General features: G+C 41.1%; 2 protein-coding genes across 3 annotated transcripts; one reads left to right on the top strand and one right to left on the bottom strand.

The window, feature by feature from the left end:
* The first annotated feature begins 2,861 nt into the window (after positions 1–2,861).
* mat2ab (methionine adenosyltransferase 2Ab) lies at positions 2,862–8,683 on the top strand. 2 transcript variants are annotated; one of them, XM_080739384.1, is made up of 9 exons: positions 2,862–3,087; positions 4,066–4,143; positions 4,530–4,652; positions 4,748–4,860; positions 5,074–5,217; positions 5,367–5,585; positions 5,716–5,898; positions 5,989–6,122; positions 6,931–8,683. In XM_080739384.1, exons 1-9 carry the CDS (start codon positions 2,994–2,996, stop codon positions 7,031–7,033), a joined length of 1,191 nt encoding a protein of 396 aa, XP_080595510.1. In that variant the 5' UTR covers positions 2,862–2,993; the 3' UTR covers positions 7,034–8,683. The 2 variants fall into 2 exon arrangements, with proteins under 2 accessions (XP_080595510.1, XP_080595511.1); XM_080739385.1 differs by having other exon boundaries at positions 5,989–8,683.
* A 6,732-nt stretch (positions 8,684–15,415) lies between these two features.
* cUnh2orf68 (chromosome Un C2orf68 homolog) lies at positions 15,416–17,677 on the bottom strand (the record flags this gene model as incomplete). Its single annotated transcript, XM_080739029.1, has 4 exons — positions 15,416–16,158; positions 16,289–16,434; positions 16,518–16,633; positions 17,568–17,677. The coding sequence occupies 4 exons, from the start codon at positions 17,675–17,677 to the stop codon at positions 16,036–16,038; spliced, it is 495 nt and encodes a 164-aa protein (XP_080595155.1). The 3' UTR covers positions 15,416–16,035.
* Positions 17,678–18,088: the final 411 nt, after the last annotated feature.

Raw genomic sequence — 18,088 nt, forward strand, 5'->3', positions numbered from 1 at the left:
TACTCCATATATGGGCATAAAATGGACGCAGATAGACAGATATCTCCATATATGCATGGGCATAAAATGGACCCAGAACTATAACTGCAGTGATCTCCATATATGGACATAAAATGGACGCCGACAGACAGACAGACAGATACAAATATCTCCATATAAGGGCATAAATGGACACAGGCAGACAGATGGTCAAAACGGGTCCTATGACCAGGTAAAAAACAGGTATAATGGGGTTTGCATTAAAGGGCGGGGCATTCATTCCCTATTTACATTGTTCCGAGTTGGCCAGGTCGCCGACTAGACGCTGGGCCGCCCGAAGGGCGGCCCAGCTTCTAGTCTATCTATAAATGCGAGAAGTCTCTGCGTGTCTGTCTGTGTGTCTGTAATCCGCGTATCTCGAGAACCGTTCGTCCCACCGGCTTCAGATTCGGCACGTGCGTTCCCCGCCGCGGCACGGAGTGCAGTGCCGGGTCTCGACCCGACCCGACGCGCGGTTTTCCCGAACCGGCGAGAAACGTTCGGAATCTCCTTATGCGGGGTTGATTGTTGACATCAGGCTGTTCCGGAGGAAATCGGCGAAAGCTCTGACTCATTGTGACATCACTTCATAAAAGGCTCTGACATCACGTACGCCACATGAGTCAACAAAAAATCTCTGTGAGTGTGTATGTATGTATGTAATCCGCGTATCTCGAGAACCGTTCGTCCCACGGGCACGCGCGTTCTCCATATATGGGCATAAAATGAATGCCCCCATATATGGGCATAAAATGGATTGCAGACAGACAGATACAGATATCTCCATATATGGACATAAATGGACAGAGGCAAACAGATGGTCAAAGATCTCCATATATGGGCATAAAATGGACGCAGACAGACAGATACAGATATCTCCATATATGGGCATAAATGGACACAGGCAAACAGATGTTCAAAACGGGTCCTATGACAACAGGTATAATGAGGTTTGCATTAAAGGGGGAACCGGCACTGTGTCTGCAACACAGTTGGAGGCACAGACAGATACTCCATATATGGGCATAAAATGGACGCAGATAGACAGATATCTCCATATCTGGGCATAAAATGGACCCAGAACTATAACTGCAGTGATCTCCATATATGGACATAAAATGGACGCCGACAGACAGACAGACAGATACAGATATCTCCATATATGAGCATAAATGGACACAGGCAGACAGATGGTCAAAACGGGTCCTAAAGGGCGGGGCATTCATTCCCTATTTACATTGTTCCGAGTTGGCCAGGTCGCCGACTAGACGCTAGCTTCTAGTACCTAACTAACTACCATAAAGGTAGGTATGAGGTGTGAGGCCGTGAGTGTCCCGAACCTCTAGTTTGAAAAATACAATACAAAGATTATGCACATAAGATGAGAAAAAGAAACAATAAGATAAGATAACGTTTATTGATCCCTTGAGGGAAGTTCAGGTGTCATAGTAGGAACAGCAGTAAGAACTAGAAATCTCAGTTATTATAATTTTTTTCAACACACATGAACATTTTCCACTACAAGGACCTAGGTACAAAAAGTGATACTAAAAAGTATCCACTCCAGTCCAGATTAGGTGTGAGCTAGGCCAAACACTTCATAATGACTGGTTATGCATCTTGTTTACGTTTGGCTGTTAGCAACATATTTCACAGTGTGTATGTGTGTACTTTATGTGGAGAGAAACAAGTAAACTACCACGACAACCCACGTCTCTGGTCTTGCTGTTTCCTACTCTACAGGCTACTATTACAATCACAGTTAGACTATAATCCATTATAGTGTATTATAATTAGGATAGTTGTAATACATCATAACAATGTATATTATATTGTATTATAATCACAGTCCATTTGTTTCTTACTTGAATACAGGACAGTTGGCCACTCATCTACTTTACATTATTAGGCAAGAGGCAATGACCTCCACCTATGAAGGAGTGTCAATGACTGGAGTCTGCTACTCATACCTGTGGATTTGAGAGGGGATCCTTTTGTGTAATGGAACATTTAGATATGTGGTGTGGTGTGGTGGCGTGGTGTGGTGTGGTGCTAAAGCTGCAGTCGAAATCTGTCTAGAGTGAGGTTAAGGGACCTTCCAGGGTTACTTGAGGGCAAGGCCAAGGGTTCAAATAGACCCCACATGTCTGTAACTCAGAGAGTGTAGCTAGCTAGCCAGCAGCCTACTACTACACTTTATTGCAGGCGCACGGGACGCGTGCCAACATTGGCACTGGAGAGGGTGAATGATCACTGCTGGCACACTGGCATTATAAATGTGAGAGTGTTTTTCTCTTGAAATTGAATATTCAAAAAAGGTTTAGTCAGTTAAATTAAGTCCTCTCACATCTACATACAAAATTACATCCTGCACATAATTCTGCATTCATTCAAACTGACAACTCTGACTGGAAAGGAGTCTAATGATCATTACATCCTAATGTCAAAGAAAATATTATAAAAGAAGAATAAAAATAAAGGTTGTTATGTAGAAAATGAAAACATGGCACTTCATATCAAAAAGGTTGCCGAGCCCTGCTTTGCTGTATCGCATGAGTTATGGAGGATTGGAGGTCCTTGAAATTAAAACTAGTTGGGTAATCATTCTGTGGTAAAAGACTAATGGCTGAAACGTGGATGCTGACTGAGCAGGACTTCAAAAGCGCACGATATCCCACGACAAACGAACAACATCACTGACTGACCCCTCTTCCAGTTCTTTTCCCTCCTCCTCTCCCTTCCAGGTCGGAATGGTACGGCCCCCTGCTCCGTGACGTCAGCGGCGTCTTCTCCACTGCTTAAATAGTGGTGCGCTGCGCACTGAGTGGCGCGTTCATGCATACAGCAGCAGAAGGGGTCGGGAAACACAGGACCTGCGACGAAAAACGAGTCAAAGGCGTAAAAAAAATACGCATTGTTAGGACGTGAAGACAGTATTTATATTTCGTACGACAAGAATAAAGAACGTACACACGATGATGAACGGACAAATGAACGGTTTCCATAACTCTCTCATTGAGGAGGACTGCTTCTTGTTCACCTCGGAGTCGGTCGGGGAAGGACATCCTGGTAAGACACGCACCATACGGCGTAGACATGATAATAAATAACGCTGTCTTCGTGTGCGGTTTGCCTAGCTTATTTCTAGCGGACATTATTGGTGACAGAAACTAACGAATAGACAAAACAAGACTGAGGTGAAAACACTGTCTGGCACTTTGATAAATGTCTAGTAGTACTAGCAGCGGGTAGTAGGCTAGTAGGTCGGCGGAGCAGCAGATTTGTGAAAGCTAACCTCCGCTAGCTAATCGTAGCTAAATGGGATTATCCTCCTGCCGCGTGGTTCATTTCAGAAGAATAATAGTCACCTCAACTACCACATGTTTTTCTAATTGATGGAGAGTTGGTAACCAAATGGACCCTTATTAGATATTTAACTTTTAGCGTGTAGAGTGGAACCAAATGGACCCGTAATGGTTTCATTTTACGCCCTCAAGTCAAGAGTTACATGATTGTTAAACATCTGCATTACATAATGTCTACACAATCAGAGAATGTAGAAGAATTGCTATTTCGTTCAACGTTTGCCTGTTATCTCTCCTAACACATCAATACGGCGTGGAATTGTGGACAATCTTGGCTAACGACAACAATGTGTACGTTTTGGGCCAGAGAGGCTAAATCTCCTCAAACGGTGGTCCGCGGCTCAAATCACCGTGTATCGATACATAACATAAGCGATCGCAGGGACGAAGGCTTCTTAATGTCACTGTTAAATGCCAAATTTGGTGTTAATGTTCGAGGCTCTAGTTTGATCTTTGATGTTATTGCCCCGTGCACGTGCACTGCACCCGGCCTGCTGAAATGGCGACGGAGGAGGAAGGCCTAAAGCCACTCCCACTGCGAACATGTGCGGATGGCGCTAAAAAACAGACTTTCCGCGAATCGCATAAGCGTCATGACAGCTTGGCCTGATGTGTGTACGACCATGTTATTATAGCGTTTGCACGTTTTATATAACTACACTGTGGTTGTTGTTGTTTACAGACAAGATTTGTGATCAGATCAGTGATGCGGTACTTGATGCCCACCTCAAGCAGGATCCCGATGCCAAAGTTGCGTGTGGTAAGGAAAATGTTGCTCCTGTTTTCTACTGCAATGGTTCTCAGACTCTAGCCAGAGTTTGATGTGCATTAGGTGACTTCTGACTTGTATCCATCAATCCATGTATGCTGATACCAATGAAGCCAAAGGAAGGGTGCCTTTGGTACTCTGAGTTGAAGGGTACATTTGTTGTTCTAAATATCAATAATTTACATGGGGATTGGGGACTCCCTGCTGAGTCCCTGGAACCCCCTCAAGGATTCTTGGCGTCTGTGAGAACCTCTGTGCTACTGTACAAAGATGACCTATGATGGAAAGTTTGTTAGTTCAGATGTTTGTTCACACACTGTGTGGTTTGTGAATACATTTATGGTAAACTGTTGACTCTCCCCCTTGAACGATTGTAGAGACGGTTGCCAAGACTGGGATGATTCTCCTGGCAGGTGAGGTGACTTCACGTGCCACAGTGGACTACCAGAAGGTTGTTCGGGATACAATCCGCCACATAGGATATGATGACTCTTCCAAAGGTGTGGTACTTTTGGGGCACTTTTATTTAATTTGCACTTCCCTGAATTGTCTTCTCTTGAGCCGAGTAAGTTTTAGTAATTTTGTTTTGTTATAGGTTTCGATTACAAGACATGCAATGTTCTTGTGGCTCTGGAGCAGCAATCTCCTGATATTGCCCAGGGTGTTCACATAGATCGCAACGAGGAGGACATTGGGGCAGGGGACCAGGTCAGTAGTGGGTTGATCACTTAAGCCTTATTTCATAATTGGTCTTGCAGCGGGAATTGCCGATTTACGAGGTCATGGTGCTTGTAGAGGGGCTATTATTTTTATTGATAGTTTTTCCACATGTGCATTTTTTTCTTATATCACATTATTACTATTGGTGGAGTTTGAGGATGTGCAGCCATGGTGATCCAATAGTTTGTTTCTCTTCTGCAGGGCCTGATGTTTGGCTATGCCACTGATGAGACAGAGGAATGTATGCCTCTCACTATTGTCCTTGCCCACAAGCTGAATGCCAAGTTGGCAGAACTGCGCCGCAATGGCACTCTGCCATGGCTCCGTCCAGACTCAAAGACACAGGTGTGTGTGTGTGTGTGTGTGTGTGTGTGTGTGTGGGGGGGGGGGGGGGGGATTTCCCCCTGTAGTAGTACAAACCTGTTTTCTCCATTTAATTAATGGTTTAAAACTCATGATGCAATCACTTACCCGTATATTGACATTCTTTGCAGGTGACTGTCCAGTACCGCCAGGACCGTGGTGCCATGCTTCCAGTGCGTGTGCATACCATTGTTGTCTCCGTACAGCACGACGAAGACATATGCTTGGACGAGATGAGAGATGCCCTAAAGGAGAAAGTCGTCAAGGCGGTTGTCCCATGCATCTACCTGGATGATGACACAATCTATCATCTGCAGCCAAGCGGACGCTTTGTGATCGGAGGCCCCCAGGTACACATTTATGGCTTCAGTGTTTTTACAGCTACTTAATAGTGGTGTTACTAACATGGCTAATGTTTTACTATTCTAAGCATCCTTGTCAGACACTGAAAATTGTAACCCCTTATCCATTTCATTACAGGGAGATGCTGGCCTGACGGGGCGTAAGATCATTGTTGACACTTATGGAGGTTGGGGTGCTCACGGGGGTGGCGCCTTCTCTGGGAAGGACTACACTAAAGTAGATCGGTCTGCTGCATATGCTGCTCGCTGGGTGGCTAAGTCCCTGGTGAAGGCTGAGCTGTGTAAGAGAGTGTTGGTTCAGGTGAGGGATTATTTAAAGACTTTGCCTCTTGGAGTAAAATGCTGTGGCAAACTTCCCATGTATGACAAATATGCACATCTGCTATATTAGGTTGCCTATGCAATTGGAGTTGCCCATCCCCTCTCCATTTCCATCTTCCACTATGGGACCTCCAACAAGAGTGAGAGAGAGTTGCTTGACATTGTAAAGAGGAACTTTGATCTCCGCCCTGGGGTCATTGTTAGGTAATGTATATCCGCTGAGCTTCTCACTGAATCAGAAACTCCTGGCTCATTCTTTCTTATGCTTTACTGTCTTGCCATTTTGCTTGAACTGCTGCAGCCATGTTTTAAATACTTTATCCCTTTCCTTGTATTTCAATTTGAACTGCATAATGACTGTAACGCTGTCTTGTGCAATCCTGGTGCTTTTTGGCTTGTGTGTTATTCAAGCATTGTATTCTGCTGCTATAGAGGTATATGGGCTAGTGTTGAAGGGTAAACTTAATCAAAGGGGATTCTGTGTCTTTGATTAACAGGCAGAGTTAGTTTATTTGCAGTACGGCAACATTGAAAGTATCAGCGCTCTAGAGCACAGAGGAAGACTGTACTATAGGACAGATAAAATACAAGTTAAACTAATAAGTAAACTTAAATTAAAATGAACTAAATTAATGTATACGTGCAGTAGGACAGGTGTAGTGCATGTGAGTGACTATAAAGACATACAAGATACCCAGCATGTTTAAGCTTTCTAGCTCACATTCAAATAGATTGCCTTTTTAAAATGGGACCAGTGTGCTTTCCATCTGCAAGCCGCAGTCCCCACTGCTCAAGGATGAGTTGGGTTGACATGGTATTGGTAAGTGTCAAAGCTTCATGAGTCTCCCTCTTTATCAGCTGGTCTTATAAACCTCTTTTGATTATGGTTTTCTTTTGTGGCTCTTGACACTCCCCACTGGCTGATTTGAGCATTCTGCCTTTGAGTATTGATTCGTGCGTCTTAAGTTCTCTTCAGATGACTGCTGCTAAATGTGCTGATTATGTATTCCAGGGAGCTGGATCTGAAGAAGCCCATGTATCAGAGGACTGCAGCCTACGGCCACTTTGGCCGGGACTCCTTCCCATGGGAGGTGCCCAAAAAACTCAAATACTAAACCTGTTAAGCTTTCCCCCTAGGCTTGTTGGTGTATACTACAGAGAAGCCTACAAGATCCCGGGGGTGAAACGCACTTAACCTCTCTCACAATGGCATAAGTTATACCATCATCTATCCCCTTTCTCTCTCCACCTCCCTTCCTGTCTTGTCACTCTTTTCCTGTTTGTAGAGTCATACTAGATTCAAGGACACGTTTCAAAATTTTGATGTTAAAAGACCAGTAAGATGGAATTCCACATGATATGCAGATATCCCTTCTCTCTCTCTCTCCCAGTGATAGACCCCGCATAGATGCTGTTTGGTTGTTCGCTCTGGGCATTCCATATTCTGGATCAATATTAAAAGTCTTGTGTTCTAGTGTGCTGGTGTTACCATACGGTTAACCACAGTACCCCTCTTAATTTACTGGTGCTATTGGTAGGGAATCTACAGGGCATCACCATCTACGAGGCATCTTCCTAGATAACTGCTGCAGCTTATCAGTAGTTTCAGTTTTCTTGAAACATTCCCCCATGTCAGTCTGGTACAGTTGTTCCCAAACATCTTTTTTTAAATCTGAGCTTTATTCTCATGTCTTTTTGTGGAGGATGCTAGAATGGCACAATTAAAGGGCCAAGGGTTGATGCTTTCCTTTGCAGACAAATGCTATGCATTGCGGGCTGGGGAGCGATCCAAAATCTGAGAGTGGAAGGCCTCACATGCCCCAAAAGATCTTTGCTGTTTTCTGACGTTATACAGAAAAGTCAGAGGCTGCTGTGTCACTGCTCTGATCTGGCGGGGCATTGGTTATACTTGATTGTTGGGGGACAATTTGGATTGTCTTATAATTGAAATTCAATTTTAAACTACTCCCTTTTTCTTTTCTTTTTTAGTGTCTCACTTGTATATTTTAATTGATGGAATTCCCAGATACTCCTAGGAATATTGATGGCAGGTGTAGCTACAGAGAAACCTGGTTCCCATCCTTATCCTGAAGGAGTGTTTTGTATTCCACTGTTCTTATTGGCTGAACAGAAATCTAAACATGACACTATTTATTTGTTCTCTGAAACTTGGCGTGGATACAGAGAAGCTGAGGATTCAGATGGCAGCTTTTTAAACACATGGTTTCCTTACTTGATGACCATTACTTTTCAGTGTTTCTCTTGTGGTTCCAAAGTGTCCTACAGAAAAGCTTTGGTGTGCCTCCACAAGGAATTATCACTGTGTTAATGTGAAATATTTTGACGTTTTGGAATGGGTATTTGTTTGGGGGGGGGGGGGGGTGAATTAGAAGTCCCTGTACATGTCTTGTACTGTTCTGGCCTTCACCTGTCCTTGTGAATTGAATGGCGACGTTTGGCTGGTGTTGTACAGAGAAACCAGCCTTGTTTACATGGCCATCCTGTGTGTTTGGATAGGGTTTCAAGATTTGGTTTGTTCCCCTTTACCACTCGGGAGTCGGGAGGTCGTCCTGTTTGCTACGGTGAGCGTAAGAGTGCCTTTTCTATTTCCTCTTTTCCCCACCCTTGAGCTGAATCACTTTCCCCCCTCCTATCAACATGCGTCCAATTTCCAGAGAGTAGCTTGTACTGTATTATGCTTCGTGTCTAGGGATTGGATACCGTTTCCTCATGTTCTGATTATATTGGTTCTAATAAATGGCTACTTTCCTGCTAAACACTTTGTCATTGTCTTTATAGTAACATAACTTGCTGTTATGTGTAATGGCATGTGATATGAGTCATGTAATGGACCTCAAATCAATCTCAAACTTTTACATCAATTACAATGAACCCATTTAGACCTGGAGCACCCAATATGTTGTTATACTTTTCAATCCGGGATCCCCTTTTGGCATAGTTGTTGCTTTATACCAACATTAGCTTTTTGCAATATTTGAATAAAAGAAATGGCAATCCTTTAATACCAGCTTGCGCCTTGTGGACTAGCCTTGTGGAGCAGTTTCACTGGGAACTGAATTCCGTCTTAACATTTATATTATAAAATAAATGGTATGATGGGGTATGTTATCTCATAATTCATCGGCTGTCTGGCAGGTCTATCTGTTGACCAGCGTTGCAAGCTGGTAAAAATTGTTTTTCAGAAACCTTGGTCAGGATTTGGGAGCTTTTAGACTCCTTCATGTCTAAAATGGATTCATGAAGGATTGTTGAAAGTTATGATAGCAGATCTACAAGTTCACAACACATCGCAATGTGAGCTTGTAGATAAGCCATTACTATTCTTTATGCCACAATTGTACAATGAAGTATAATACAGGTTGATGTAGTTACATTTAGTAAATTATTAAAAATGAATTAGATTTCATGTCGATTTGTGAGGGAGGCACTGGGTCCCATTTTTCATAGTCTGGTGTGACCCAGCCATACAACTCGACCTCCCTGTCTCCCACAGGGTGGACACACCAACAACAAGGCCACATAAGCTCAGTGTTGTGATTGTGTTCCATGAGATGAGGTCCACTCTACAGGATGTGATGCAAAGATTTTCACTAATTGTCCAAGTTAAGAGAAGCCTTATTTCAACGTACATATTTCTGTTAAAGACATTTTCATTTTCTTCTGTAATATAATTCAAAATGCATTCATATACAGTATTCTAGATTCATTGTGCATAAAGTGAAATATTTAAAAGGTTTTATTTTAAAGCAAAATTCCATGTCTTAAAATCTTAGAATATTACATAAGACCATAATAAAGCTATAGAACCATGTGAACGGGTCAGGGATGCACTAGCCACCAGAGGCTAATGATGAACTACATAAGGTATTACAGTAACACAAGAAATTCTTGACTGGAGGATCATTTTTCAACTTTGTTTATAACAATACATGAGATACAAAAACTGCCACTGATAGTAGAATGTTTTTTGGTTCCTGTGTCACAAGGATGTACTCAAATGTCAAATATTACAACTACATAACATTTGTCCCTGTGAAAGGAAGCAAGGAAATGTTCCCATGGTATGGTGACTAACACGTTTGCCATTCCCAAACCCATATTTGTTCATCCTAATAGGTTAGGTAGCCTACATCTTAAGGTGCCCAAAGGCCAATTTGTTTTATTAAGTAGTTACTTTCACCACACTATTGTCTGTAAAACAAATTGTGCTTTGGGCACATTAAAATGTACCTAACTAGAATATTAACATGAACAAATGTGGTTTAGGAACTGTATGTAATAAAAAGACGTCAAGCTTGTTAGTCACCGCACCTTGGGAAAATACTTCACAGAAAAGGCTCGATTTAATTTCCTTGCTTCCGTTCACAGGGACAAATGTTATGTAGTTCTATCATTTGAAATTTGAGGAGTATATCCTTGTGACACAGGACCCAAAGGACATTCTGCTGACAATCAGTGGAAGTTTTTGTATTTGTAATGTTAAAAATCACTACAAATAACCTATTGACAGTTACAAACGGCTATAAACAAAGTTGAAAATTGATCCTTCCAGAAACGATTTCATGTTTCACTGTAATACCTTGTTATGTAGTTCTGCATTATTAGCCTCTTCCAAATAGTTTGTCTGGTGGCTAGTGCACCCCCTGTGAACTTTTTATATGGTTATATAGCTTTACTTCAAACAACCTGTTATGAAACACTGTATTCAGAATAACAAGCAAATCCAGTTTCTAGGACACGTAATGTACAGGATATATACTCAATCCTGTGAACTTGATCATTTGTTTGCTGTTTGTTAATTTGCTACAGATCTCTCAGCAGCTTTGTACAATAATGAATGGACCTTGTGTTCCATGAGATCATTGTATCATACATCCGTTAGATAGTTTCATTGGTCTGAAGTAATAAAATAAGCCCTGTGTGCTTGCTTTTTAACACTGGCACAGAAACATGGAGCTAAGTAAAGAAACATGCCAACCATGTTAAGAGACCCTTTGTCCCCTGCAGCCCAAAAACTTGATCCTCTACACTGGTGATTTTATCTGGAAATTGTATCTCTTTCTTTGTGCTATAGTTGCCAATTGGGGACTTCCACATATGCTGAAGTGGGGTGGCCCGGATGTTTCATTATTTAATAACTCTTCAGGAACCCTCCCAAACACTTTGCCTTTTGCTCTGTGGATACAGTATACTGTGTATCAAGATGACATAACACTAAATGGAGTCCAGAGCATCAGGGCACATTGAACTCTCTCAGCTAAGGGGTCCTTTACCTGGAAAACGTTGAGGACCCCTGCCTTAATGTCTCCATCAGTTACAGAATGAATATAACTGTCATTTTATAACTATAATATGATGAAGCACTCCATTCTTGGAAAGATTGGCAACAGTAATATTGTAGTAACAGTACATACAGTTGCAGTGTAGCCAAGAGGTTTGTGTGTCACTAATTGACAACACTTTTGGACAGCAGCAGCTGTCTATTTTCACTACCAAACGGACTCTGTCAAATGCTATATTTAACTCTGTCGGGGCTTCACTTGGGTTACACTGTCACAGCCTTGAAAGGGAAAGCTCAACAGCCCATTCACAGTGGCAACTTCATAGTAATTTACAGTTTAAACAATTTATGTAGAGCAAGAAAATTAGAGCCCCTCAAAATGAGCCCCAGAAATCTCTTTGTTCTGTTCGGGTGGTGACCAACTTTTGAACACTACATGAACAGTGCTAATGTCACATGATGACACATTATGATTAATCTCTACCATGTGCAGCAGCATCTCCTTCACCCAACACAGGTTTGCAGATAATAGTACAGATCTTCTGAAGAGGTTGTGGACTCAAAGATCATGTTTTCACGCTAAAGCACTTCACAGAGCAGAAATGGATTCTACAAAAGTCAGCTGTGGGTAATGCCACAGCTTGACTGTCAGAATGTGACTAGTCAGCTGTTGGCATGGGCTGGTACAGTGTAAAGACATTATGATGCAATATTAGTTGGAGAGTGTTATCATTTGAGTTGGAAACTTATAATTAACTTTGTTAGTCACCTTCTGCTCTTATATTGTAGCTCTACACACATTTTTCTGTTTTGTGTTTGGGTATTTTACTGTTTCATTACAATGGTTATCACAAGAGGAAGATATAAATATAAATACCTGCACTATTTATTTTGACCACAGTGAGACAAATTCCAAGCAAATGCTGATTTCTGATTTTGAAACAGAAGTGAAAAGAATTTTAACAAATCAAAATGGGGCATCCTTGTTTCATTTCATCTTTTACAAAGCAGAAATATGTATATTTTTGAGAGCACAATAGTATCTATCTAAATAGGCAATCTGCAATGTTTGTAGTGTATTAAATAATGCCTTGTCATCAGTACTACTACTAACGCCATCATGTTGATAAAAGGTACAAAGGTGGACACATTGGCTAATTACCAAAGGATTCTGTCCTGTCTCAACTTGAATTTTTATTTTATAACACCTGTCTCTGAGTTTGTTAATTTGGTTAGGCTAGCATTTAGGACAAAATCTGAGAATAATAATCATTTTATCAACTTAAAGACCTTCATGACCATGTTAAATTTGCAAAATCGTTATTTTGCGAAAGCTTGTAATGCAATACAATGGAATGTCTGACGCCATACATTCCAGGATGTTCTTGCTACAAATACACCCTCCACTACTGGCCTCTCATTACACTGTCCATAAATTGAAGTTCAAATGACCATAGTACAGTAGTACATACATACGGCTAGGCTACACATCTTGCTGAAGTCTTGCTGACTGCCTAAAGTGTCAACCCCTCAAAGCCTGTTGCATAATAGATCACCGATCATGTGGAACTATACTGAGGGGGAACAAAGGTGCTGATTTTGGTTGGGTAGCTTTCAGCCAATTGGGAAATGGGGAAACTGGAGATTATCTGCTGAGCAGTGGAGTAAGTGATGTGGAAATGTGAGTACATTTCCCATCTCTCTTCTCACAACATCAGTCACATGTTGTGAGAAGTTAGTTGGAGCAGGGTGTGTGAATCCAAAGGGGAGTGTCTGCATTCCACCAATAACATCACAGAGAGTGCTCCTCCTTGAGATTGGTTTGTGTAAGACTTAGTAAGAAATGTGCCCCCAGGATGAAGTTTGCATTTTTCATGCACTGATGAAAACAATGAGTTAATCTTCCATGATGTTGGGGATCAAATTCACTTTTGTCAATAACAGTTTTTCCTCTCCTTCTGATCACAGGCCTGGGAAGTCGTGTCTGCTCGGTATCTCTTTGAAAGGACTGGGCAGGGGTATTAATTTAAACTGCAAATTTGAAAAATGTTATTTAACACCATTGATCTTCAACAAATGTATATATGTTGCATCATTTGATTGGAAATCAGCAGATAAAATGGGCCTGTAGCCGCTGTTGGAAGACTCACATTTGCGTAATTGCAGAAAGTGTAGTTATTCATGTGAGAGATACTGGCTTGATGTGTATGTTGATCCTTTTGCACTGCATACTGTATATACACTGCCTGAAAATGTTCAGGCATGCTTAGACTTGTTTGTCTCTACGATCAACTGATGCTTGCATGTCGATTGTCTGCCAGTTTTCTTTTTTTTGGGTTTGTTTGTGTTTTGTTCTTTATTTACCTAGGGTAATAACAATTAAACAATAGCTCATTTTCAGCAACGCCCTGTATATTCAGTAAACACACACCTAAAACTTGGGTGCTGAGTCTGCTGACAAGTACAACCATAGTTTGTTGACCACTGAGCAGCTCCACTGGAGCAGTTGGGGAAGGCCTGTGTGTGTGCTCCTCTAACCTTTAGGCCATTGCTTCTCGTTAACAGTTAACTGGAGGGGACCTTCATCAAGTTACATCAGTACCTACAATATCAGTACCTTTAATATCAGGAGAGAACCTAACAAACGGCATCACCTTGTTTGTCTGAAAACGTACATGGATGAATACAGGTGAACTGGGTAGTGGACATTAAAACGAAATGAGCACTGTAGAGAACTGGGTAATAAATCATAGAGGGCACACTGTAGGGGCGCATTCGGTAGTGGTGTCGCCTCACAGCCAGAGAGTCCTGGGTTCGATTTCCGCCGGGGACGCTGTGGGCGTGTTCTCTCCTCCTTGTCATCTGTGCCCATACCCCAGGTGGGGCCGTGTGGGTGACAAAAGGGCCTTTCTGTGTGGAGTTTGCATACCCATGTCCCCTAGGGTAGGTACCTAAAAAAGACCATAATCCTGGTCTCTATACTGCCTCCCCCTGGCCAGCCAGGAACTTGTTCTTTCCACTGGCTTACCGGGGCAACACCCCTATCAGGTGATAAGAAGCGGCCTGCTCACTCCTCATGCATTGAAGGAAGCATGAGCTCAGTTTGGGACTCTCCCCAGGTTGGAAGAGGGATAGTGTAGCGCCCAGGATTACAGCTTAGACAATTAGCACTGGGTGGAAAATGTATTAAAAGTTCTTGGGATCAAAATGTAAATAAAATAAAAGTGGGCAATGTAAATAAGTAAGTGGTCAATGGAGAGAACTAGGCAGGTGTGCTTTTGAAGCTACAAAGAAATATGACTTATAGAACAGACCTTCATTGAATGCCATGCATTGTACCCTTTCAAATGTAAAATAGTGATTAGAAATAGGTTCTAAAATGTGAAATGTGTAAATAATAATGAATAGTTTGTAGTGAATAGTGCTAAATGCCTAAACTGTAATAGAGCCCAGTAATTCCCTAAATAATGCCCACTCTCAGTCTTCTACATAGTAGCCTACCCAGTTCTCTCCAAATATAATAACCAGTTAAAACACACACACACAGATACAGTACCCCGTTCTCCAGATCGCATCAGAGGCATTTCATGCATGGCCGTATACATGGTCAAATATATTGCTTAGCACAAATATATTCACTTGTCGTAGCACAAATATATTCACTTGTCGTTTTTCCATACTTATGGTCAGTTAAGTTGTGTTAGGCGTACTGTAAATGCACTGATAAATAGAAATGTACTAACATTATTTGTTAAACTTGCTAAAGAAAAGTAGATGTTGGGGCACAGCATAGATTGAAGAGTAGGTTATGGTACAATGAGGTTATGGTCACTGGAGCTGGAATACATCAATACAACTTCATACTGCCCCCTAGTGAAAATGTCTCTGAACTTCTAAAAGAGACTGTTTATCCAGTACATGCTGAGGGAATGACTGCAGATTCTACTACACGCATATGATATCCATAAAGTGTTTTTGTTTTTATGTAAAGCTGAAACTAAGAAATTACATTCAAATACATCACAGTATCAAAAATAAATCTCCAGTCCTAAATAAATAAAAAATACGGGACGCAATGAAGCTGTCAAACAAACATGCCTACATCACCTAAATGCTCCCAATTAACAAAAAAAGACATTACCAATTACATCAAATGTAACCGACTTAGGTTGAAATTCTCACATTTTAAAAGTCATACCTAATGACAATCCATTATCAGAACTTCAGAATCCATTATAAGAACTTCAGAAAAGTTCCAATCACATTTATCAACAATAAATATTTGTAAACACAAGAGACAGAGCATATGATCTGTGGAGTAGGTAGGTTTACAGCTCTGCAAAGAATAAAGAAAGCACCAATTCATTCCTGGATTTTACTAAGAGGCAGAGCATCCACGTCCTCGGCTATAGGCTATATCCTTTGGAGTAGGCCGACACCCAACAATAATAGTCATCTTCAGGTGTGTGGTTGCAGCCTGGTACTCCACGTAAGAGCCTACAGGATAGTAATCTTCAGGGGGACTCTCCCTGAACTCATGGGCCAGTCCGAGGTAACAGTCCAATGTACTGTAAAGTATAATGAAAGTTGTGCCCCAATCTGTACCGTCTACATTAAACACTGTTAATTCAGTGCCACTGAGCCTTCAGAACACAAGAGTCAGCTGTGTTGGGAGATATCATCTTGCATCCCTGCCACTGCCACTGACAGCTTTGTCAATGATATGACTACGAGGATCATATCAAATGATGTTCCGCTCCACTGGATGTTTCACTTCCAGCTTGTCTGTCATCACTGTTATTTCTAGAATATTGCTCAGCGTTTGTCTCGTCGTTTGTCCATTTCCTTTCGAATTCGATCCTCTAGTGCTGCTCTCATGGCTGGATCCAAGATGTTCTTCTCTGCAACATGGTCCACCACTCTCTCAGGCTTATCTCCCTGAGGTGCAACAGAAGGAAACATGATATGCTGTACAAGTGCAAAGTAAACCAAAGTGAGCTCAAGGATAACAAATAATAAATAACTTGAGATACATAGCCAGAAACATAATTCAAATGAATGTTCAAACCTTGTGGACAATGAAGGATGTAATAGTGCCAGAATCTGACTGGTAGTCAAGCCAGAATAGTTCAGTTCCATGGGTCTCTGTCTCTGTACTTGACCCACTTTCATTCCACTCTTCCGTCTCAGCACCTATGCCGGGCTCTGATCCATCTGGAAATGAGCACACACACACACAATAAGGGGCTGACTGTCCTCATCAGTGCAAAGATGACAGCAGAGTAGCTTAACCTTACTTCTTCTACGGGGATGGTAAACTTCGATATCAGGGCGTCGAGGGCGCCTAGGGGTTGTAGTGAGTCTCCTTCGTTGAAGTTCTTTTGATTGCTTCACTTCCTTATCATAGTCATCTCTAAACAGGACAGAGAATTCAATTCACCCTTTTCCTGCAGTATTATTAGGTACATTGCAGATAGATATACATCATCAATAAATACATGGAAATTAAAATGCATTTCTGGGGCAAATCAAATACTGACCCTTACCATACTATTACGAAAACATAACATTTATTTTCAGTGGTGTAAAGTCACTAAGTAGATTAAATTAATTACAATTTTTAGGTATTTGTACTTTACTTGAGTATTTCCAATACTTTTACTTCCACTACATCTCGGATTCAAATATTGTACTTTTACTCCACTACATTTATTTGAACACTTTAGTTACTAGTTACTTTGTAGATTTTAATTATTATTACAAAACCTCACCAATTCAGAGTCAGACATATATCAATTTTGGCTGTTTGAAATAGCCAATCTACAAGCTCACAATGCATCGCAATGCGACACATTATGAGCTTGTAGATCTGCTATTTTCAAAAGATACATTTGAAAGCTTGAAATGGCATGGCTTGAAATGGCATTCTGCATAATGACATTCTGCACAATTAGTACTCTTACTTTTGGTTCTTTAAGTACATGTTGATGCCAATACTTTTGTACTTTTACTCAAGTACAAAAGTATTTCTATATTACAGTATTGATACTTTTACTTAAGTAAAAAATGTGAGAACTTTTCCTACCAGTGTTTATTTTCAAATAATTCGAATTATAGGATAATTAAATGAGGCCAGCCAGTGAGAGCTTCTACTCGCATTGTGCATGCGCAGCAAGTGTGCGCGGGCGTAGTTAGTTTTACATTGGTTCGTCTAACTATATTAATCATCATTTTATCACAGATTTACTTTTTACCTCAACTGTAAAACACATTAATGTTTACACTGTATTAAGACATTTCGTGAGCTTGCTAGTTAGCAGCGTTAGCCAAGAAGACACAAAAATCACCTTGCAATCTGGTTCCTTCGAATATGGTGTAAGAAACCATGGCTCATGTCCAAACGCCCCGAACGCTTGTATTTATCATCGTGTGCTTCATCGTCCCCTGAAATATCCATCACGACCGACATTTAAAATCTTCTATCTTTAACGGACAGTATATAGCATATACATGAGTTTTATGATTGGTACAGTCTCAGGGCACCCATACAAAGCAGCACAAAATAAAGGGCTGTCCAACTATAACGCTCCCGGTGTTACCAGCTATTAATAATACCAGTGGAGTAAAGTAACTATTAAGTACATTTACTCAAGTATTGTACTAATTAAAGTACAATGTGGTATTTGTATTTTACTTGAGTATTTCCAATTGTAGGTCTATACACTTTTACTTCTACTTCATCATCATCTCGGATCCAAATATTGTACTTTTACTCCACTGAATGTATTTGAAAACTTGAATTACTAATTACTTGTAGATTTGGATTCTTATTAGAAATCAAAATACATTATCTTCTACATTGCAGTAT

This window comes from Nannobrachium achirus (genome assembly GCF_963921795.1).
Source record: "Nannobrachium achirus genome assembly, chromosome: 12".
Taxonomy (NCBI): Eukaryota; Metazoa; Chordata; class Actinopteri; order Myctophiformes; family Myctophidae; genus Nannobrachium; species Nannobrachium achirus.

Bases quoted from the DNA above. Each gene is read 5' to 3' on its own strand.
- mat2ab (XM_080739384.1), top strand. From the start codon at position 2,994: ATGATGAACGGACAAATGAACGGTTTCCATAACTCTCTCATTGAGGAG. The intron at 4,144-4,529 runs GTAAGGAAAATG...GAACGATTGTAG, and splicing joins CGATGCCAAAGTTGCGTGTG to AGACGGTTGCCAAGACTGGG. The intron at 6,123-6,930 runs GTAATGTATATC...TATGTATTCCAG, and splicing joins CGCCCTGGGGTCATTGTTAG to GGAGCTGGATCTGAAGAAGC.